The sequence below is a fragment of the Ceratotherium simum genome, chromosome 9 (genome assembly GCF_057802395.1).
Source record: "Ceratotherium simum simum isolate JZ-2026a chromosome 9, ASM5780239v1, whole genome shotgun sequence".
In the NCBI taxonomy this organism is placed as follows: domain Eukaryota; kingdom Metazoa; phylum Chordata; class Mammalia; order Perissodactyla; family Rhinocerotidae; genus Ceratotherium; species Ceratotherium simum.
Genome location: NC_141908.1, coordinates 18,570,344 through 18,586,945, shown reverse-complemented (window position 1 = coordinate 18,586,945; position 16,602 = coordinate 18,570,344). Strand labels below are relative to the sequence as shown.

Below are 16,602 nucleotides of genomic sequence, written 5' to 3'. Positions count from 1 at the left end.
AGTGGAGATGGGTGATGGTGTAGGACAAAAAGTTGGGAAACAAACTTTCATTTGGCAAATTCCTTTTGCTCCTTAATAGGAAAGCTTAATCATCATAAAATACCCAGTATAGCAGAGTGCTGATGAGCATTGTCTTTGCATTCCAACAGACCTGGGTTTAAATCTCATTAAATTACTTACTAGCAGTATAACTCTCTAAGTTATAGCCCTTCTGAGTTTAAACCTCACTTTTTCTATCTGTAAAATGTGGATCATTTTATTTGTCATGCTTGTGGCCACCCAACATCTTTGGAATACTTCCTATGTGTGAAGACATTTTTGCCTTATGATTCCCCCTTCCTGAGGGAGAATCCAGAATTCACTTTCTCAGCCTTCCTTGTAGTGAGGGCACTGGCATGTGCTCTAGGCTCTGCCAATCAGAGGCCCCATATAAGACTTTGATTTGGAGGTGAGCACCGTGAGAAAGCAGGGACCGTGCAGAATTCACCTTTTGGCAAGGGTGTTGCCTAAGGTGTCAGACATGGCTGGAGCAGAAACTGCAACACTTTGGTTTCCAATCTCAGCATCATCAGCATGAGCTTCCTGTCTGTGACCACGAGTGGCAGCACCTATGTCTTTGCTGGAGCAGCACCCCAGAAATGATTGGGCATTGTGCATTATAGCACAGCCTCTGAGCTTGATCTCCGGCCCTCCCAGGAAGTCTGTGAGCTGCTTTTTTAGTTAAGTGGATTCTGTTGTTTGCAACTAAGAACACTGAGTGATTTAATAGTAGAATGTTTGTAAAGAACTTAGCACCAGGCCAGAGAGCATGCTCAATCCGTGATGGCCAGATTTTACTGTATTATCAATGGCAAAGGAGGAAATTGGTTTTCTCTGGGAGGTGAATGAGTAAGTTTTGGTTTCAGACAAAGCAAATGTTAAAGCAGAAATGGATCATTTAGTTCAACTCTTGCGTTTACCAATGAGTCCATGAGGTGCAGTGGTAGGGAGCTTATCTCGTATAGAGCACCTAGTTGGTATAGAGCTGGGACAAGAACCCAGGTTTATGAAGCCATTTTCCACCCCACCAGGCTGATATTTGGTAATTGATGTCTATCTAGTAGGCAAAGGTTAATTACTATAATTTCCTAAAGAGTCTGATCTTCTGGGGGGATTGCCCTCATTACATTGCAGGAGAATCAGATTTACTAAACTTCTCTTTCCGTGTCCTTCATGCTGGATCCGTGGTAAGGCAAATGAATGACACCAACCAACAGTGGAACTCTTTCTGAGTGAAAATTACCACAGACCATCTGTGCTCCTATAATAGGCTCCCAATTCCCATTGTTTTTTCAGCCAGAATTTTGGGACCTGACAGCCATTGTAGGGAATCAGTTCCTGATCCCTCTCACTTTACATTTGGGAACCCAGGATCCCTGCAGGGCTATAAATGTGCCTCAGAGGTCAGCACTTGCTGCTGTGGGAGGCACTGGGGCATCTCTTAGTTTCTGTTTTTAGTGTTGACCTCTGTACAACCAAGATCTTAAACTAAACTAATAACCAAGTAATTGGAGAAAGCTGCTCTAATTTGTTCAACCCAGAAACAAATTCTGTTTTTTTCTAAACTCTCAAAAGAAAACCAAGTTCTTTTTAAATTAAGAAATCCCCAACCAACTGTCACCACCCAGATAACTCATTTCAAACAAACCTCAAATATTTTTTAAGCCAGAAGAGCATGCTATAGTGGAAATCATGATACTGCAGGGGTCAGGAGACCTGGATCCTGTGTGTGAATAACTTACCCTCCCAGGACCTCAAATTCTGAGTATAAAAGAAGGGCTGAGAGAAAGTGAGGTCTAAGGTCTTTTCCCAGGATGATGTGATGTGCCACCGAGATCCCCCTTCAAGAATAAAGGACTGGGCCGGCCCCATGGCTTAGCGGTTAAGTGCACGCGCTGTGCTGCTGGCGGCCCGGGTTCGGATCCCGGGCACGCACCGACGCACTGCTTCTCCAGCCATGCTGAGGCCGCGTCCCACATACAGCAACTAGAAGGATGTGCAACTATGACATACAACTATCTACTGGGGCTTTGGGGGGAAAAAATACATAAATAAAAAATTAAAAAAAAAAAAAAAAGAATAAAGGACTTATTCTCTCAGCTTCAGGGATCATTGCCGGCAGACAGCCCTCAGCTATCAGCCTCTGTGGGGAGATAGGAAGACTGCCTTGACTGAAGACAACCACTTGCCTCAAGGTCCTATGTCATTTCCAGAGCAGCCCACTTCCAGTGACTGATTCATACGGTGGTGTCAAGACCCACCAATTACCCCCCCAACTTAGGACAACTCTGAAGGTTAGCTTTAGAGCTCCTTGTAGGGTCAGCTGTGGCCTCCATTGAGACTGCATCCCGGCTCAACATTGCCCTCTGTTCTACCCTGCTTTCTTCTCCTCCCTTCTACTATGCTCCAAGAGCCCTTCCTGATAAACCTCCTGCATGGTGATATCCATCTCAGAGTCTGATTCCCAAGGAACCTAACCTGTGACACTTCGATTATTAAGTTCTAATTCTAATACTATCCACAAATAAGTTCAAATATGGCTGGTATTGCAAATCTGGTACGGCGTGTATCATTAAAAATGTATTTTCAAACCATCAGATTTCCATTCTCCTCTCCCTACCCCCAACGTCCACTCAGGCTATCCCTCTAGACCATGCAAGCTGATATGCTGGTTGGGCTTGAGGTACAGAGTTGGCAGAAATGGCCCAGACGCTGTCACTAGGAAGCAACCTCTGTAATCACTCCAACTCTCACATTACAGGGTTCTGAAGGTCAGCTCCACAGGAGGCTCTGCTACAAACGCCTCAAACTCTATTCACTCAACCTATTGTTCATCGCTCTCTCAGACCCTCTTGTCATCCTGGCTTGGCTGCTTCTGTTTCTGATGCCTGCTTTATCTTTCTCATCCCTCTGAGACTACATCATTTTTCCCATTCCTCCTGCCTGACATGTCACTATCCCATGCATTTCCCAATGCCATTAGTTCTATCTCCAAAATAAACCCCGCAACAGTCCACTTCTCTCCATCTCCACTGCTCCAGCCCTCGTCCAAGCCCATCTTCCCTCACCTGAACAACTGCTCCAGCCTCCAGCCTGAGCTCTTTCTGCTTTCCCTCTTGCTCCCCTCCAGCCCAGTCTCCACAAAGCAGCCAGAGTAAACTTTTAAAACCCTAACTCAAGTCTTGCCACCTCCCCACTTATAATTCTTGAATGGATTCCCATTGCCCTGAAGGTAAAATCCAAACTCCTTAACTTGGCTTGTAAGACCCTGCGTGATCTAATGCCTGTCCACCTCTACACCTGCATCACATGCCTACACCTTTATAAACAGGCTCTTTATTAACTCCTTTCAAAGCATTCTAATTTAAGTGTGCCGTTTGTTTTCTGTTTGGAACTTGATTGATTTAGCTAAAAATATGTACATAAACATATTAAATAATACTACGTCCTTTCTATAGGTGCATGTATATATGAGTGAAATCATAGGAAAAGGTCTGGAAAGATACTCACCAAACTGTTAATAGGAATTACTTTTGAGGATGGGGAGTGCTGATCCAAGGGAACTGTGGCTTTATCTCCAATAGCTTAAATTTAAAAAGGAGAGTTTATTCAAATATTACTTATGTAATGAAAAGTTAACCTTAAAAAAACATGAAATGAGGGCACTGGACTAGATTAATGGCTTTCAATCAATTTTGGCTATGAACTAACATTAAGAAATATATTTTCCGTTGTGACCTAGTACACCCATATATATCTATTTATACAGATACAAATTGAGACAAAAGTTTCCTGAAACAATATCTACTCTTACCATGAAAAGTGCATTCTGCTATTTTATTTTCTAATCTATTTTGTTTTCAAAGGTGTCCTAACCCACTGAATTGATGTTATGATTCACTATTGGGTTGTAAACCATATTTTCAAACACTGGACTAGATGGTCACTAGCCCTACAGTTCTATGATTTTTTATCTCCATGAAAATTGCCCCCTGCCTTGGACTTGCCACCTCCCATGAACGCCCTTACTATTTATTGTCTCTTTTGCTCAGTTAGCACAAAATTGTCAATACCTGTATGTTCTTTATCCATTGAGTGTCTTCCTAGCTCCCGACAAAGGGGGAAATCATTTTGAGAGCAGAGACCCAATGATTGGAGATCACGCAGAGTGGTGTGTGTAAAAATGCCAAGTGTGATAGAAATGGTGTGTGTGTGTGTGTGTGTGTGTGTGTTTATATTCCCAAGGGCCTGAAAAACACTCAGTGGATGTTTCTAGATGCTGCTGACCCATGGATTTGAAATAAGCCCTGTGTCTACCCTCCTTTGAATTGCCCCCAGGCGATTTTTGCCATCAGGACTCAATTCTACCCCTACCCCACGCAGCTCCTGAGAGGAGGCCACACAAACTGGCCTGCTACCTATACTTTTATAAATATTCAACCAGAGGACAAATGATGTTTTTCAATTCTGAACAGTTATACTGTGGCAAACAAACGCCCCTCCATTCATTTCAAAAGACTTGAAAAACCAAAGGTTAAGAAGAGAAACAAATAGGGCAAACCAAAGAAATGTTTTGGAAAGACCTTTCAGAGAACAACAATTTCTGAGGTAAATCACTCATAGGGGATAGAAAATATTTGTTCACCAAAGGAATGTAGGAGAGTAAAAAGAAATGTCAACCCCAAATACTGGATTTTCTCATTGCTCTTATCCTAATTTGCATATTTGCATATATTTGCATGTTGTTTTCCAGTGACTGTAATCCCTGACTGCTGTAATTATGAAAAATACAGATTTGGTTCTGTTTTGTTTTGCTTTGTTTTGTTTTTGAGAGAGGGAGGGAGCATGTCACTGTTTTGTTCTATTAGACTACCATTGTATCCAATTTTGCCAGGAATATGTGGGTAGGAGATATGACTGGAAATATTTTCTTTCTTGTTTTTGTTTTCTTTTTTTCTCTTTTTGAGATTTGCTGTTAAGTTTATGCAGTCTCTTGACACGAAAACAAAGTGAAATGAAGGCCATTTAAAACCAGTGTTGAGGTTACAAACTGCAGCTTGGGACATGGAGTAAAAAAAAATTACAGGCTGCCCATCCCTGCATCTGGGGCTTCTTCCTAGTAGCCTTGTAATCCTCTCCACTCAGATTGTTCTCTCCCTGGGGGAGATGTGAGGCAAGCTTAGAGCCCCAGCTCTCAGGCCAGGAACCAGCACTTTTCATGGGAGGAGTGCAGCCCAGAGTCTATATTGGCACTTAGTGGGTGCTCTTTGATGAAGGTGAGAATGAGCTGCCCTAGAGATTCTAATGTTTAAAACTCTTTAATGATTCCCTACTGCCTTCAGGACCAAGTACAAAGGCCTAAACCCATCCTCCAAGGCCCTATCTGAGGAGGCTTCTGCCCACCTGTCCAGTTTCTCACCACTTTACTCCCCAAACTCTTGCCTGCCTCTATCCATTCTTCACAGAGAAGCCAAAGTGGTCTTTTTAAGCCATTAAGACCCTCCAAAGAATTTGCCTTGCGTTGAGAATAAAATCCAGACTCCTTTGCATGTGCTACAGGTCCCTCTGTGATCAGGCCCCTGCTTACCTCATTAGCTTCATTTCCTACCATCTCTCTCTTTCACTACATCTCAGCCGCATTGCCCTCCTTTTTGTTCCTTGAACACAGCTCTTCCTCACATGGTGGCCCTTGCAACTGCTGTTCCCTCAGCCAGAGACACTCTTCCATGCTTTTCTTCTTGTCCTTCAAGTCTTAGCTAGCTTCCTGACCAGCCAGCCGAAATGAATCTTCCCAGTCACTCTCTATTACAGCACTGTTTTCTATTCCATTCTCTGAAGTGATCACGTTTGTTTATCTCCTCCTAGAATTTGAGCACCATGAGGGCAGGGAGTATGTCTGCCTTGTTCATCAGCATATTCCCAGTGTTTAGACTGGGGGGTCTGGCACAAAATAGGTGTCAATAAAAATCAGTGAGTTGGTGAATGTATGTAACCCAGTGGTTCGCAAACTCGAGTGAGCATCAGAATCACCTGGAGGCTTGTGTCAGATGGCTGGCCTGACCCTCAGAGTTCCTGATTTGGTAGGTCTGGTATGAGGCCCAGGAATTTGCATTTCTCCCAAGTTCCCAGGTGAAGCTGAACTTGCCAGTCCGGGGCCACAATTTGAGAAATGCCGGTACCAGCCATAGCAGTGTACTTGAGTTCTAGGCTTACATATGCTTAATATCTCCATGCCTTTGCTCCCTGTCTTCTCTTCTTGGAACCTTGTTTCCTTTATTCCTTGGACAAGCCTTCATCCTTGCTCCAAGACTTAGGATGAGCATCACTTCCTCCAGGAGGGCTTCTCCAATTCTTGGTGCCCAGTACCTGGTGCAAAAGCAGTCCTAACCTTATCACGCTGCATTGTATTACCCCTTCACATGGTAACTGCGCTTCCCAGACCACGAGTCCTCCAGGGCCTGCCTTGGTCATATCTGTGTTCCAGCTGGAAGCTCAGGAATGTTCCCTCCACGATGGCATATGATGCCTCTGAAAATGAAGTCGGACCTGACCTCTGTGCAGCCCCAGACTTCCAGCTCATTCTCAGGCCTCATTATTTCCAGAATGCTTTGCCCCAAGCCTTCCTCCTCTTGCCTGTTCCTCTTACCAAACTCAACCTTTAATCACAGTGGCTTCTTCTCCTCTTTGTCTCCAATGTTTAATTTCTCCAGCTTGTGCTCAAACCTAAATTGTTCCATTTATTTGGTTGGCCTTAATATTCTGTAATAACCTGTGGAGAGGGCCAGGTCACTTCCTTGAGGCAGAGTGATAAATGCTAAAATTGGTTCTAGGGGAAAAAAAAAGAGAGAGATTTCTTACTGGCTTCTCAAATTCCAATTTTATCTTCCTAAATGTTGCTCTTTGAAGTTACCTCCATTTTTCCTAATCATTTGAGAAACCTCAGTGCTGTTGCCTTGCCTACATAAAGTCAATAGGAGGGCAGAAGCTTGAGCTCCCTGGGGGCCCGCCTGCAGGAAGGTCTCAGGCTCAGGGTGTCCGTGGATCTGAGGCATGCTCACGCTTTGGGAGAAACTCACCGTGCTGTGGTGTTGGAGCTGCACCCAGCCTCCGTAGCCAAATCTCTGCAAGGGAAAAGCACAGTTAGACTGGAAGGCCAAAGCAGAGAGGACTGCAATAAAGGGGCACCTTTGGAGCAAAGGATCCTGAGCTCCATCCTTTCAAGCATCACCTTCCCGTTTTCTCCCCATACCCATGTATCACTTATTCAATATTTATATTTAAATCAATTTGTGTTTTTTCCTTAAATATATTTATTTGGGAAGAAACTTCTATATCATAGAAATGCTAATTTTACCTTTTCTCCTAATGCAGGTTGCAATTTTTAATGAAGATTAATTTTAAAAAATACTCATTCATGTACCACCTAAACTCATTTCATGGACCACCAGGAGTACACAGACTGTAGGGACCACTCTTTAGGAAATATCATCTTAGAACATTAACACTGCTCTTCAAACTGGGATGCAATCCGTGAGTAGATCATGAAATCAATATAGTGGATAGTGACCCAGATGTTCTAAAAACACGAAATAATATGTATGGCAGATGCTGCCAGTGTCCCACCCATATTCTCTCCCCTTAGCATGTCTGTACACACCAGCCATCTTCAACTGGCAGCACCTGCATTTCTTTGACAAGGGCTTCTCTTTTGCCACTGGGATCAGCTTTGATCAGACCCTTTGGGTGGGATGACTCTGAGGTAAGGCATACATTCTACACTTTCATTGGCTGCCTTGCTTTCCCTGTCTCACTTCCCCACTCTACTGGTGTTTTCTGGGATCACCTCCAAAGTAAATGACTTGTATTTGAATTCTTGTCTCAGGGTCTACTTCTTGGAAAACTCAAGCTAGGATAGTAAAGGAATAGAATGGAATGGGATGGGATGGGATGGGATGGGATGGAATAGAATGAAATAGAATAAAAATAGAATAGAATAGAATAGAATAGAATAGAATAGAATAGAATAGAATAGAATAGAATAGAATGGAGTATATTAGAATACCTGCCATGTAAGTAATTATTAGTTTCATGCAATTCTTGTTTCCATTATATATATGGATATCTGTATTGAATCACTATATAAAATATATTTCTTCTTGGGGGTCATGAATAAAAAATTTTGAAGGTCTCTGCCTAAGAACACAGATATATATGACTCATGTAACTATAGGTTTTAAAATCTCATTTCATTCATTCGTTCATTCTTCATTCATTCATTCTTCAAACCCTCATGGAGTCCCACCCATGACCAGCCTTACTAGGGCAAGAGAAAACAAAAGTGGACAGTTCCAATCTGTGTGGAATGCAGTCTTGAGAGGGTGGGGCCAGAGTGGGCAAGTAATTGAAGAGTGGTAATCGTGTGTGAGAAATGCTGTGACAGTGATGCACAAGTTCTCTGGGAGCCTGGAGGAGGGTACAGACACATAACTTGGGGCATGTAGTATCAGGGATGGGAGGTTGAAAAAGTAATCTAGGGCCAGACTGGAGAGGAACTTCCAGTGTTTAGAATTTCCCTGATCCAAAGCAGTGGCTCTCAAAGTGTGATGTAAGAAGGGAAAGTATGGGGGCCAGCCCCGTGGCTTAGTGGTTAAGTGCGCGCGCTCCGCTACTGGCCGCCCGGGTTCGGATCCCAGGCGCGCACCGACGCACTGCTTGTCCGGCCATGCCGAGGCCGCGTCCCACATACAGCAACTAGAAGGATGTGCAACTATGGCATACAACTATCTGCTGGGGGCTTTGGGGAGAAAAAAGGAGGAGGATTGGCAATAGATGTTAGCTCAGAGCCGGTCTTTCTCAGCAAAAGGAGGAGGATTAGCAGGGATGTTAGCTCAGGGCTGATCTTCCTTACAAAAAATAAATAAATAAATAAATAAACAAACTCATTGCTTAAAAAAAAAAAAAAAAGAAGGGAAGGTATGGAGGCTGGAGACAATGATGTGAGGAGCTCAACAGCTCTTGTCAGCAACAATGGGTAGACAGGTTAAGGAAGCTGAAGATCAGCTCAACTTCTCGCTTATTGTAGTTGGATGAGACCAGGTATCAATGGGTGGTTCTTAAGTCACAGTATGGGGAAGTTGTCTCGAGGGAGTCAGGTCTTGCCAGATCCCTCTTCCTACCTCCCTTCTCACCTCCAAACTGAGAGGGGAGGTCTGGACCTGCAGCACAGGGGTGTTGGTGTGTCTCTGTGTCTGTGACTGGGGTCTCCCCCAACAGACTTAAGATTTGGTCAATTCTATACCAGCCGTGTTCTACCTGGGCATAAGGTCTGTTCTTGTGTTCTAGCTCCAAATAATCATCTTAGCTCTGGAAATCTACCTGCCTTCTCCCAAGTGGCATCAGAGGACCTTACTTAGTAGGCTGGCATGCAAGGGAAACTGTCGACTAGGGGCCCCAGCTTCTGCTCCCTGCACCCAATTTCTTCGTTACCTATGCCCCTCCTCCCCTCCTTCCTTCATGCATTCAATACTCTTGTGCTTTTCCCCTCTCTTCCCCTGGATAAAGCTGCCCAGAGATGTATGTTGGAGGGTGGTAGAATATGGCCTTGATCAGTTACATTTTAGAGTAAACTTAAACTCTCTTGAACTGGAAATTTGCCATTGAAATCTTACTTTAATGTAGAAGAAATGTTTTATTTGATTCTTTCCTTCTCTCCTTCTTTCTTTCCTTCCTTCCTCTATTCCTTCCTTCCTCACTCTCTTTCTTTCTTATGTTTTCATAATTCCCTAAGGAACTTTAATCCATAAGTTAGCAGTTTAGAGAAGTATTCCATTTGGGGAAGAGTAGAGAGGCAGAGGAAGGCAGAACAGAGGGATCTGGTCACACACGACAAACCACTTGATTTTGTTAGAGTAACTTAGCATCTTGAAGTCATTATTTCCTTATGTGTAAAATGAGGCTAACAGCAGTAGTTGTGACATAGGGTTTTACGGGAATTAACTGAGATAATGTGTAGAAAGCTATTAACACCAGACCTGGCTTAGAGAAAATGCTTCATCGATGCCAACAATGATGATGATGGTGATGGTAGTGACGGTCATGGTGAACGTGGAGGTGGTGGTGGCAACAGTGGTAATGGTGATGGTGATGGTGTTAGTAGGGATGGTGGTGGTGGTAATGGCAATGGTGGAGGTTGTGAGGTGGTAATGGTGATGGTTGTGGTAGTGAGGTTGGTGGCAGTGGTGGTACAAATGATGGTGCTGGTGGTTGCGGCAGACAGTGATGGCAGTGGGGGTGGCATAGTGGTGACAGCCTTAGGTGTCCATCCTTAAGTGGTGGAATAAGGCATGCCCTGGGGTCAGACACTAAGGAGTGCTATGAAGGAAAGAGACTTTTGTTGCCCTGTGTTCCTCCCTCATCTTTCTTTCTTTCTTTTTTTTTTTTGTGAGGAAGATCGGCCCTGAGCTAACATCTGCCAATCCTCCTCTTTTTGGCTGAGGAACACTGGCCCTGGGCTAACATCCATGCCCATCTTCCTCCACTTTATATGGGACGCCGCCACAGCATGGTTTTGACAAGTGGTGCGTTGGTGTGCACGCAGGATCTGAACAGGCGAACCCTGGGCTGCGGCAGCGGAGCGTGTGCAGCTAACCACTTGCGCCACCAGGCCGGACCCCCTCCTCTTTCTTGGAAAGCACAAAATTTGAACACTTTGTGCTTCCCCTAGGCATCTTGCAAAGACCCAACCTATTTGGGGCAACTTTCTTCTGCTCCAGGTCTGGGCTCCACACAGTCCCCCAGCTTTCGTTCTAGGTTGAACCAAGGCTGGGGCCTGAAATTTACAACCCTGGGAGTGGCTCTGGTCAGGACATATGCCAGGAGGCATTTACTGTCCAAAAATGTTTGATTGACAATGACCAGTGTCCCAGAGGCATTTATGGGCATGACAAAAAAAAATTTCAAAAATTCAAGGGAATTCAGTTCTATGTATAACAGATGTATTTCTGAATGGGGTGTAAATGAGGTTGATGAACTGGATGACATTTTTAATGTCTTGGGGATCTGACACTTTCATGAGGTGAATAATGAACCTGCTGGGTGATGAAACCAGATATCTATTTCCTCAGAGGGATTGTTTAAAAGTCAAGTTACGTCTGGGATTTTGTTCTTAAAACCTTACAGTGATCAGGTGCAATTATATCATTGCTAACAAAAGAAGATGTAAATATGTAATTTTTAAATTAAAGGCCAGATTTTTTTTACTATTTAAAATCAGAAGAATCTTTGCAGGCCCACCATTAGACACATAGTAGGTGGTCAATCAAGTCTTGCTGAAGGAAAAAGCTAAAACCTTATCATCATCATTGTTGTTATGAATAATCTTGTTGTGGATCAACCTGAAATAACTTTCACCATGGTCTCTTGGGTCACGGTCCTCCTGTTTGTGACAGTAGAGAGCATGGGATTCATCAGAAACAATTTAATCAAATGCCCCCTGAATTTGCTCTCTTTCCGCCTCAAGTAGATCTTTTTCCCCATGGATCTTAACTGTAACTCTGATTAAAATGATTATTAGAAGTGAAAATGAGAAGATTTCTCAAATCCCAGTCCTTCATCATCATTAGTTAATCATCAACCCAGGCATGTTGATTCTGCTTTTCTCTTTCTTTATTGCATAAGGAGGTCAAGGTTATTGAGGTATGTCTATTAATATTTAATAAGGAAAGGCAGGTTTGAAAAGAGACCTTAGTTCTTTCAAAGGGGCTTCATCTTCTAAAATAAAACTAGTACTGGCTTATTCTTTTCATTCTTTAATTGGAAAGTTTGACAAAATGGTGAGAAAACATCAGAGACTGATGTTTTGAAATAACATTTTGCCCACTAAGAAGTGATTTGCAGACAAAGGAAAATCTGCTATAACTATTGAACTATATGGAGACAAAGGAAAATCTGCTATTAACTAATGTCACTTTAATACTTGCTTTACTCTGACCATATAGACTGGAAGTGGGGAGACAGAGAGAAGGATCCTAGCAACATTTAGATGTATTTTTATTTATCTCACTCCTCCCAGTTTGCAAACACAGAATTGTTTTCTGCTAGTTTTTTCGTCACTGGCTTGCCTGCACTCAAATGGAAACTTCTACCACCTAACAGATCCGATTGCTTGACCTGGGGGTTGGGAGCCAGGTTCCAATGACCCTGCGCCCTCAGTGGGTTTATGTGAGTGTGAAGAGACTGGGAGCGGGCAGGTGTGAAAGGAGGCACTGGAGGGCAGAGGGAAGCGTGGACATCCGTTAGAACTCTGATACTCTTGGGGCCGGCCCCATGGCTTAGCAGTTAAGTGCGCGTGCTCTGCTACTGGAGGCCCGGGTTCGGATCCCGGGCGCGCACCGACGCACCGCTTGTCCAGCCATGCTGAGGCCATGTCCCACATACAGCAACTAGAAGGATGTGCAACTATGACATACAACTATCTACTGGGGGCTTTGGGGAAAAAAAAGGAGGAGGATTGGCAATAGATGTTAGCTCAGAGCCGGTCTTTCTCAGCAAAAAGAGGAGCATTAGCACGGATGTTAGCTCAGGGCTGATCTTCCTCACAGGAAAAAAAAGAACTGTGATACTCTTCTGGGCCAGCTCTCTGAACTTGTAAAAACAGAGAGTAGAAGGGTGGTTACCATGGCCTGGTGTGTGTGGAGGAATTGGGGAGATGTTGTTTAAGGGTACAAACTTGCAACTAGTCAATAAATAAGTTCTAGAGATCTAATGCACAGCACAGTTATTATAGTCAACAATACTGTATTGTAAACATCAAAGTTACTAAGAGACTAGATCTTCGTTGTTCTCAACACAAAAAAGATATGATAATTATGTGATGTGATAAAGGTGTTAGCTAATGCTACTGTAGTAATCATATTGCAATATATAAATATATAAACATGTTGTACACCTCAAACTTACACAATATGTCAATTGTAAAAAATGTATAAAAACATAATATTCTGTTGAAAAAAAAAGGTGAGTGTGGTGGTGGTGCTATGGAGAAGCCACCACAGTACCATGTAGCTCTGGGATTCTAGGCTCATTTCTGAATGTCAAGTACCTCGTCTGTCAAGCTGGGTTAATAATATAAGTCCTCTTTGCATTTCACAAAGTTTTACGTGAATCAAATCATACACACACACACACACACACACACACACATATATATATATATCTCCCTGGAAGTATAGGACCATTATGATTATTACTACTACCCTCATCATCATCATCATAATCATCATCATTATTAAGTGTATCAGCTATCTGCTTGCTGCATGTGAGACTGTTAGATAGATGCCTGGTTTATCGCTACAAAGTGCCCCTCTCCTCTTTTGAGGTGAGAGCCAGCAGATAGGAAGGGGAAGTGGGTAAAGAGCCAGTGGATCATGTGCTTGAGAAGTCTCCAGGGCATACATTTATGGCTATAGCCTCCCCATGCTCTGCATCCCTCAGCTTCCTAAGCAGTTTTAACAATGCCTGTAGGGCCCTGCATTAGGTAGTGCACCTCGAAATTGCCAGCTTTTGATGACCTGTTCTCTGCTCAAACTTAAGGCAGGCTGTGGGGTGGGAGCCAGGTAATGGGAGATGGAGTTGCGGCACAGGATATTAGGTAAAAAGTTTTCTCCACTCAGCAAAGAGGAGGCACCCTTTTAGGCCACTATAGGTCTTCCAGATGGAGAAGGCTGAGAGCTTATGAAAGAGACCTTTATACTTTGTGACTTATTTAGGAACAGCTTCCAGTGCCCAGAGGGACTGTCTCATTGGGTCCTAGGTTTAGTGGGAAGACAACCATCTTTCTAAAGGGGTCTGAAGAGTGTGTTTCCCAGAAACAAGATATTTCTCTTGGACATTGGCTTACATCAGTTTTGGAGTTGCTGAAGCCTGGATTTAAATCCGAATTCCACGCTGAGAATCCAACAAGAATGAAAAGAACAGCTAGGCTCTTCTTTGCATAATATGCCTTACATCTGCCAATAGAAGGAACAGCCTATAGGGAAGGAACAGCCGTACAGGCTGTTAAGGAACAGTTAAGATGAAAGAACATCTTAACTATGATTGGCTTACTCTCTAAGCATCAAATCCTCATCTGGACAAAGATGTAGATGCTATGGAGCTTGGAGGCCCTGGTGCTGTGACATTCTCTTGGAGCGTGGGTCATGCCAGCTCCCTCAGGGGGACGACAGTACAGGTAGGCAGTGTCCCCTAGAGACCACCAAGGTAGTTCCCAAAACATTTTATGTGGGTGTTCTTTGAGACTCAAATAAAGAGAAAAGCTGTCATGTTGAAGTTAATGCTATTTTCTGGGGATAGATCAGCGCTGTTGTAAAATACCAAATCCTAAAATTTGGATTTTTCTAAACCTCTCAGCTTAGGGAGTATAGTCTATTCCTTCCATTACTTGTATCATAAATTAATTGATTTAGTCAGTGTATCATTCATCAGGCAAATAACCATAAATGAGGGGTAAAAATGGCAAATACTATAAGAAGTAAGAAACTGCACGCAGCATCCAAATAAGCCAAACATATTCCTGTGAAGTAACTTATGAATTAAAAGCCTCTGGTGCATTCCCTTCATAAAATCACTAACATTGTGAAGTGGTATTTACACTTTAATAAAATATGACAAAGACAGCGGCATTCAGAACAGTAAGTGCCCATGTCGGCACTTAGACCCCTTTTGGAGGGGTTAGTTTGATAGGGTTAGCTTTTCCCATTAGTTATAGTAGGAAAGCCTTTCAAAGATGGTTCAGCATCATGTGTATTTTTCCATCACCATGTCTAACACCCATCTTACCTAAGATGCCAATGGACAAAGAAACACTTAGGATTTACATTCATCCAGGAGACAACTATGAGAAGAAAATAGTTTCATCTACTTGCACAATGAACCACATTTTGATTAGAGGTTGGGTTAATTCATTTTTCCTCACTGGAGATAAAAAAAGATAAAACATTATCAGTGGGGTAAAAGTGCTGGAGAAGGCTAAATTTTGGGTAAAACCTGATAATTAGCCTGAACAAAAATCACGCCAATTTTAAATTTCTTACATGTTCCCACATTCTTTTAGTATTCATTCAAAAGTTCTTAATGACAAAAGGAAATTTCCATCTGTAGAGAAACACAGAGAATACTCTTTAGAGACACTCATTGTGCAAAGTCTTCATGTCATTTCCTCTAGAGTTTTTTGATGTTCCTACTCCCTAGTTCTTCATAACAAGAATTTATAGCTTAAAGAACATCAAAAAGGAAAAGTTTCAGACAGTATCCTAAAATAGACTAAAAAAAATTTCACAAAGCTATATCTTGGTGTTTCTAAAACTTATTTTAAACATTTTGGAAAGGAGATATGTTTTAGAAGTCCTGGAAACCTATCATATTCCATTTGTTAATAGTCTCTTACTTGAAACTATAACTTTAAATTTTATAGTTGGCATTTATCTTCCCAGCAGCTGAATATGTGATTTAAATGGAAGTAAAAATGCCTGTCTTAAATTGTCCAGAAATTTTATTTTATTTTATTTATTTATTTTTTGTGAGGAAGATCAGCCCTGAGCTAACATCCATGCTAATCCTCCTCTTTTTGCTGAGGAAGACCGGCTCTGAGCTAACATCTATTGCCAATCCTCCTCCTTTTTTGCCACAAAGCCCCAGTAGATAGTTGTATGTCATAGTTGCACATCCTTCTAGTTGCTGTATGTGGGACGCGGCCTCAGCATGGTCGGAGAAGCGGCGCATCGGTGCGCGCCCAGGATCCGAACCCCGGCCGCCAGTAGCAAAGCGCGTGCACTTAATTGCTAAACCACGGGCCGGCCCCAGAAATTTTAAAGAATGCTTATTTGAGAGGTAAAAGGGATTTTGAGAAAGCACTTACTTCTTTGATCTAACATTCTTTCAAGATAAACTTAAAAGTCATTTTTAAAAACTAAGAAATCAGAGCTACCAAATAATTAAAATCACTCCTACAGCAGAGAAACTTAATATCTAATTCCCAAAAGAAGAGAAAGGTCTGTAACAGAAGCATCGAGAAACCCTGGAGAAATTCCAGAAATGATTCAGCAAATTAATCACCGTTACCTTTTCTAGATCTGGCCATTCTTTGGGTAGAATATGACTATGGATGTCAATTTTCATCTCCACAGGATCAGAGAAGTGTGTGAGGAAAAAAGTTTTGATATCAAGAGATCTCCAGGAAAACCATGGAGTTGATTGATAAACTTAGTCCCTCTACAGCTACCGTAGGCACCGATCAGTATGCCTGCTCAGCCCAGTCTAGATCCATTGGAACTGTCTTTTTAAAGTTCAGAGTTCTGTTTATTTGTCAACTTGGCTTTGGATCAACACCTCTTTGGGAATCAGGACTCTGAGTACGTACACAAAAAGTACCATACTAAACCCTATGAGGTCAAATGTTCTGCAGGTATTTTGAGTTACAGTAGGTCCAAAATTGACTAATCGTTATTTTTAAATATTTCAATTTGTATCAAGGCAGACATAGTTAAAAATTAAATATATATGATTAAA

At 42.5% G+C, this 16,602-nt stretch overlaps 1 protein-coding gene across 1 annotated transcript in view; it reads right to left on the bottom strand.

Annotated features, from left to right (window-relative positions):
- Positions 1 to 16,212, bottom strand: part of ACMSD (aminocarboxymuconate semialdehyde decarboxylase) — a 64,509-nt gene extending 48,297 nt beyond the window's left edge. Inside the window, exons 1-2 of the mRNA XM_004423879.2 lie at positions 16,156 to 16,212; positions 7,116 to 7,160 (exon numbers count right to left, since the gene is read on the bottom strand). Coding sequence (XP_004423936.1) covers positions 7,116 to 7,160; positions 16,156 to 16,212 — 102 coding nt within the window. The remainder of the gene's footprint in view (positions 1 to 7,115; positions 7,161 to 16,155) is intronic.
- Between the last annotated feature and the right edge of the window lie 390 nt (positions 16,213 to 16,602).